At 43.4% G+C, this 7,581-nt stretch overlaps 1 protein-coding gene across 1 annotated transcript; it reads left to right on the top strand.

Annotated features, from left to right (window-relative positions):
• Positions 1-3,616: 3,616 nt before the first annotated feature.
• LOC106510976 (leucine zipper putative tumor suppressor 3) lies at positions 3,617-6,789 on the top strand (the record flags this gene model as incomplete). The annotated part of the gene is given in 4 exon segments (XM_013999713.1): positions 3,617-4,094; positions 5,306-5,776; positions 5,854-6,021; positions 6,661-6,789. Coding segments are annotated over 4 exon segments (1,246 nt in total), but the record flags the coding sequence as incomplete, so codon positions are not given.
• Positions 6,790-7,581: the final 792 nt, after the last annotated feature.

The raw sequence follows: 7,581 nt of genomic DNA, 5'->3' as shown, positions 1-7,581 counted from the left end.
CATGCCAAAAGGGGGCGTTGGTATCATGCAGGCGAAGGGGGCGGGGCCAGAGGTGGGTGTGTGTCTCTCAGCTGATGCTCGTATCAACCGACCGACTCCATCATCAGCATCCGACTCTGACAGCGGTCGAAGCCAACCGAACCAGACCCGGGAGCGATTCGGAGCCCGAGCGAAAGCAGGAGCCGCCGCCGCCCCGCCGCCTCCCTGACAGCACCGCTCACCGGGGCTGCCATCTTACCGAGCAGCGGGCTTCGAATCAGTGAGTAGCCTTTGATGATGACGGAGCGCCAGGATGCTACAATCGGTAAATCAAAGCATTGCTGCATGATACGTCGTCAATGTCAATGACGCTGTGCGTTTTGATCCAGATCATTGTTGTTATTGGTGCCGTTATCCGTATTTTCTCAACGAGGCTCGTGCGGATGGTTTTTTTTTTTTCTTTTTCTCTTTCTTTTTGCTGTCACAGGCCTGTAGCGAGTAATTGTTTAGGAGCGCAGTGGATTCAGGGCTTGATGCGGATGCCGTAAAGCCGCCCTTGCCGCCCAGGGATGCAGAGAAAAGGGAGAGCAGGGAGTCGTGAGGGGAGGGGATTGAGGCAGAGCAGCACATATATAGACTCTGGGTTTTGTTTTGTTTTTTGTTTTTTTTACTACTACTGTTATTCATCCAAGTGGAAGTAATCCTCGAGTAAATGGGCTGAGGAGGGGAGGTGCATGGCATGACCACATCTATACCCATCTAGCTACCTGAGGGCTCAAATAGGTGCATTTAAAATGTAAGAAATGCAGCATAAACACGTTGTTCTTCCTGTTCGCACACATGCAGACTTTATTTGGTGCATGAGATAAAATAATTCAAGCAACCCTATTTTAATGAAGGCTGGAGCTCCAGAAGGCTGGTTCACTTTATGYTCATTTTTGATTTGTGGTGCGGAAGCATGTGTTTTGCTGTTATCAAAAGGAAGAAGCTATAATTTGCTGATGATTCTGCCTGTGGAAGCAGGCGTGGAACATATGATCCAAATCCCTACAGACCTGCAGGGTCTTACAGAGACGTGTTTGTGTCGTTGACAACTCCCACTCAAAGCAGAGGTCCTCAACACTTTAAATGTTAGGACAATAAAAAGATAGTTTACACAGCTTGAAGTGGAGTTCTGTGCAAAGGTTATCAATCAGTGTCTTACCTGTTGTAGATGGCTCTTTGAATGACCTCATTTTTGAGAATCKGTTTGTTTTTAACCCAGTTAATGAGCTAATAGCAAAGTGGATGGCTGCTGTCCTAAAACAGATCCAATCTAAAACATTATATTGGTTCATATAAAATAATTATTCATGTCTTAGTCTCTTAGAAATTACATGGCTGTTATTAACCTCCTCTGAGAACAGGAAGGCAGGTAATAATGTCCTAGCATTTGTTTGTTTACGTTGCCATAATATCTCWTGAACTACAGGATGAATTTAAATAAAACTTTCTAAAAGTAATCATCAAATATTCATATGAATTATCTTTTGGCGTTAACTCAAAATATCTGTTGCAGTCTATTTCATAAAACCAACAAGCATGGTTATAATAGTCAGTTTCATAGTAGCTGAGACTGATTCACCAACACATATTCTAAGTATTTAGGACAGCATCAATCCTCTTCGGTCTTGGCCTCGCTTAGATATAAAACACTTCTTGTGTTTTTGACCAGACTAATCTATGTGACCTTTTTGATTTTCATCATAATAGAACAGGGGTCTGCAACCTCACAGAGTTCTTTAGCTRGTTTTAAATGATTTCGTGGAATTTTGACCAAAAAAGACTCAAACCTAAGTAAAGTTTACATTTATATCCGCAATAGAAATGTGCATTTTACTCTTTTTTTTTTTAATCCAGACTTTTCTTATTTCATGCATGTATTATCTACAGCAGACCTTTACAGAAGCCATTCAGGTGGATTGGAATGAATGTAAGCTCAAGTTTTAGTTTTAACAAAATGAGTACATATTGTATATAAAAGCACTGCGTACACAGTAACTTTATTACCAGACTGAACTAATGACAACTTCAAAACTAAAATGTGTTTAAAAAGCAATAATGGGATTTACTGTTGAGCTAACACTCAGTCTGTTTGGTTCTTGTTTTGTTTATGCCACTTTCAGGCATGACCCTTTACAGCAGGGCTATTCAACTGGTGGCCCGCGGGCAAAATCCGGCCCGCGAGTGCCCAAAGTTCGGCCCGCCAATTGGTTCAGTTATCTCTTAAACTCAAAKCCCRGGTTTTCTACTTTATTGACTTTAAGTTKTTTTAGTTAAACACATTTGGTATTTACAYAAARMTCAGAATCTTGTCTAGAAGCTGGTAAAAACCATTTCTGTGCACYCTCGAGACAGTTAAAATTAGAAGCAGTTGAAGATAAAACCYTGAAATTGAAAATAAAATTGGTWTAAAAATTTGGCAAATKCGAGATGTCAAAATAATATTTGTGTCAAATAGGAGACATAATAAGCTCTTTTTGTTTATAATATTATTTAATTATCACTACTTTTATAGGGTTCTGTATGTTACATTCATGATTAAATGCAGCAAAATAAACTAATTCAAAGGTAACAAATCTTTGTAATACTTGGTTTTTATTTACATAATGACTTTAATTGCTGGATGTTCGGCCCCTCAGCTCTTGACCTGCAGTAACTGTGGCCCCTGGAGCAATATAGTAGAATTGCCCTGCTTTACAGTGTGATCGCTTTCTAAATCCACCAGTAAATTAACATTTAATCAACATATTTTGAAGCTAATTTTTGCACATTCATTTCAAACGACCAGATTTTAAAGCATTAAGTAGCAAAAATAAGACATCCAGGCGACATGCAGCAAGTTGTTCTTATGAACAAAGTAAAGATCATGCTCTGTAAAGGTCAAGTCATCGTTCAGTTAAGCGAAGCTRGCGGCCCTTTATTTGAAGACAAACCTTATATAATGTAAATGCTTCATAAGGGTTAAATCCGTTTTGTGGCTCTTTGCAGATTGGGTGTAAGAACGGCTCTTCCAGTTTTAAAGGTTGCAGACCCCTGTGGCAGGAGGACCGTGGAGCCCCTGAATGTGGGCGGGACTCTGCTCTATGTCTGATGTTGTATAATTACGTCATGCAATTACAATCTTGTATAACTGCTTTCGTTTCTCTGTGTTCCTCTAGTGTGTGTGCCCCCACTACCTGCATTAGGTTGTGATGACCCACACTACTGCCAAATGTTTCTGTGACCCTCCCCAATCCTGACTCCTAACCTCTAATCCCTGACCTTTGACCTCCACTATGGGCAGTGTTGGCAGTGGGGTGGCAGGAGAGCAGGAGTTTGCCATGAAGTCCGTGGGCACGAGGACCACCCTGCCCAGAGCTCCTCCTCTCTCTCGCCGTTGCCCTGCCGACCGCAGCTGCAGCGCTGAGCGGCTGCCCCGGCCCCCGGCGACCATATCGGACGGGACGGCGTCTAGCGATGAACGAGGGAGCGTCAGTATCGGGACCGGGACCTGCACTGACCGGCCCACCGAAACGGCCTCCTCCACCCACACCGAATGCACCATGACCGCCCCGTCCAACAACAACCAGCTGGACTGCGGCGCCACGGCCGTCAGGAGGGAGTGGGAGAGCGTGAGGCAGCGTGAGAGGGGGAGAGACCGGGACCGGGACCGAGACTGGGACCGGGAGAGGCTAGAGAGGGAGCGCGAGAGGGAGAGGAACCGGGAGAGGGAGCGGGAACGGGTGGAGAGGGAGAGGCTGGAGCGCGAGAGGGAGCGCGAGAGGGAGCGGGCCAGGGAGAGGGAGAGGGAACGCATCGAGAGGGAGAAGATAGAGCGAGAGAGGGAGCGAGAGAGGGAGAGGGAGAGGATGGAGAACGAGAGGATGGAGCGGGAGATGCAGGCGGCGGGTTTGGACGTCTGCGGGAACATTGTGGGCCGGGTGGTGGTGGAGAAGACCAGCGTTGGCGTGAACCACCACCCGCACAGAGAGATGGCCGCCACCAGAGCCGACGGTGAAAACAATCCAGTCGGTCACAACCCGCCGAACCACAACCCGCCCAAGATTATGGCAGTGTCAGGAAAACTGGAGCAGGTACTTCCACTTTCAGGACAGAGATATTTAAGCTGAAGGCCTGCGCCGTAAACGGATAGTTCAGATATCTCAAACTGGGGTTGGTAATCAGTACTGATGAGCAGTCAGTATATTACCTGCTTCAGACTGCAGGCAGAGTGATTTCAGTTTGAACAGTCAGAGAGAAATTCCCTTAAAACAAATCCTTAAAATAAAATATCTATTGTAACTTTTATTCGGCATCACTTATTTATCTGAAGAACAGCCATGTCTGAGGTTTGTTACAAAAAGTCYAAACGTTTCACTAAAGAAGAATCCATTTGGTTCCCAAAGTTGGGCTTGGGACCTAATTATGGGTCATGAAGCACCTTGGATAATCTACAGAAATCAATTTAAAGGGTAATAAAATAATTGCTGATGTAATATTTTCCCTATAATTATCACAAAAACACAAAACAAGTATAAATAAGTTTTTATATTTGTGAATAAGCTGTTTCGATTGTCAAAAAGCCTGTGTTTTTAGGGTTATTAACGAAGTTCATGTACTCAGACCAGTAATATTTGGGGTCAAAAGTTTTTGCCCTGGATAGTTTGTGGTTCAAAAGATAAAAAGTTTGGGAACCACTGATCCAGAGGACCTACTTATTTGTTCTTTTTGACTTGTTATAAAAAGTTTTTTATATAAAAAAAACAACCTTCAAAATTAACTATGAGCATGCCCAGTTCACGTTATTACACAGGCTTTAGGTTTTAGAGCATAACTTCCCTAATAATAGACCTAAATTTATGCCCTTGCGTTATTATCTAATAATAAAAAAAAACACAGCTAATATTTATAAGTGGTAAAAGCTCAGACAAATATGGCTCTATGTTTTGCTTTGTCAAATCAAGAACAACTATAGAGTGCAAAATTTAAATTCCGGAAAAATGTTCCGTATTGTTTATGATAAAAGTTCAACTCGTTTTATTTGACCAAAATTAGCATTTTAGCTGAACTACGGATATTACGGTAGTTCCCAAAAATAACTTCAGTTAAAGCAAAAACAACTAAACTGGTTCCWTATCAATGAAACTGGATTGATTTTCACTTTTCAACCACAGGTAAACAATAGCTCAAAAGTTCCAGAAATGAAATTCAAACTCATGCATGATTTATGCTACAGAGTTGTAGTACCGTAAATGTTCTTAATGTTACCATACTGATAATCTTTCTTCCCTGGTTGTGTTTCCAGGCCATGCAGAGCAGCTCCGGACTCGTTCGACCCTCCGCCTTCAAGCCGGTGGTTCCTAAGAGCTTCCACTCCATGCAGAACCTGGTGGCCCAGGCAGGAGGGGCTGGGAGCGAGGGGAAAGCTGACGGCAGGGGTGAGGGCTTCGGTGAGGGCAGAGTAGGCAGGAGGGGAAGAGACGGAGGGGGAGGGGAGACGGGGGAGGTGCCAGAGGCCCTGCTCCTGGACCAGGACAGCCCGGTTAGGGTCAGCAGGAGTGAGGGAGGGGGAAACGGTACTGAGGTGGTTCAGGGAGGGATGTCAGATTCAGGGAGGAACTCCCTGACCAGTCTGCCCACCTACACAGGCTCGGGGTCTGGCTGCGGGCCTCCGGCAGTCTTGGGGCCGCTCAGTGCTTCCACCAGCCACATTAACAGGCTGGGCATGGCTGGGGCCGCTGCAGGCTTGGAAAAGATGGAAAAGCCCGGCTACCAGGTATGACCGCTGATTTATATATATATGTTGCATCCTAATCATCTGACGTGAAATCATGACGTGGCTCTGTTCTGCAGAACGGCCTCAGCGCCTCAGACAGTGGCCGGTCCTCCTCGGGAAAAAGCTCCTCGTCCTATCAGAGGCTGAGCCACCTGAGTGACGCTCCAGCACCTCTGCGACCCTCCCCTTCCTCTGATGACATCATCCAGGACCTCGAGGACCGACTGTGGGAGAAAGAGCAAGAGGTCTGAGACCAACCAGAAGTGTCAGGCAGTTTGATTCCATGGCATTATAAATTTATTAGATCTGTTCCTCAAAAACTAAAAAATGAAAAGAAAACATGTTTTATTTTTGTTTTGATTTGAATGAATGAAAACTAAAGTATGAGAGATGGACGCTGATCAGTCCCAATTTTAATAAATGAACCATTCAGGCAATATTTGCTTAAGTTTACTCTTTTAATTATGCATTAAAAGGTCCTCCTCAGCCATTTTTTTATGTAGCTGAATCATCTTATCTATAAACTACTGTTTTCAAATTTAAAAAAATCAAGCTTTACAGCTGCAAATAATACAGATAATTTATATATTTTTTGCTTTCAAGTGCTGTTCACATCGTTATGGTTCAGGATGTTACCAGCCTTGTGGAGCTGGATGGGAAATGTAAAAGTTGGATTTCTTTTAAATATTTAAGGAAAAAATGCTTTAAATTTTAAACTCCTGCCTAAAGAATTTATAGCCCCCCCATGCAGCTTGACAGTGTTTGTGAAAGGACATCCAGGACGTGTTTTTGCTGCTAACTAACAGGAAGTRCCGTATATTGGAATTTAATTTCGGCTGTGAGCGGATGATGATGGGTCTGATTCGCCTCTTTCTGTCCCGCAGGTGCAGCACATGCGCAGGAACCTGGACCAAAGTGAAGCCGCAATCATTCAGGTGTTTGAGGAGAAGCAGCGAGTTTGGGAGCGACAGATGGACGAGCTGAGGCAGAACTACGCTTCACGCCTGCAGCAGGTGACCGCGGCGCGTGATTTACCTCAAATTCACTAAGATGCATTTGGTTTGGCTTGTACTGACCGTCAAATCTTGTCGAAAATCGACCTATGTGAAATTTTGAAAACAAATTTGTAATAATGAAACAAGTTTTATTTTCTCTTTTTACTCTACAATTAGAGATGTGACTTTCGCGAACAATCCGAATCTTTTGAACGGCTTTTTACAGCGAACGATAGGAGCCGAACGGCAGTAGCGAGCCATTTGTAGTTTTATTTCTTTTATTCCTCATACAATCTTTATTTTTTCATGGTTAAATCGCTCCCGCTTTGCTTTTTCACAGAAAACTGGCGGAGTTGTGGAGTGCAGAAGCTCACGGTGAAAGGGGGAGGGGTGTTTCCGCTTGACAAACACATGGTTCCACCCACGTGACGGGATTACGTCATCACGTACGGCTACGTGATGACGTATTTCCCTACGTGATGACGTAATACATTCAAAATCGAAATCGGCCGGATCCCTTCAAAGAGCCATTTCTCCCATCTCTATCTACACTTAATAGAGCCTGCAAGTCTATAAAACTACAGGCAGAAAAAAATGTAGTTTATTATAAAACTAAACTTTTAAATCTGTCCCTACATTAAAACTCTTACAAATTCTCATAATGAGCATCAGTGGCATCACTAGGCCTAGTTTAAAGCCCCCCTAAATTATTTTGGTGTAAAAAATTATTTATTTATTTATTTATTTTTACAAAAAATCAATATGATGTGGTCAGAATAAATAACCGTTTAATATTTCATTATTAACTAA

Source organism: Austrofundulus limnaeus, unplaced genomic scaffold, assembly GCF_001266775.1.
Source record: "Austrofundulus limnaeus strain Quisiro unplaced genomic scaffold, Austrofundulus_limnaeus-1.0 Scaffold2423, whole genome shotgun sequence".
Classification (NCBI taxonomy): Eukaryota; Metazoa; Chordata; class Actinopteri; order Cyprinodontiformes; family Rivulidae; genus Austrofundulus; species Austrofundulus limnaeus.
The sequence above is the reverse complement of the archived record's forward strand: the minus strand, read 5'-3'. Positions and strand labels throughout refer to the sequence as shown.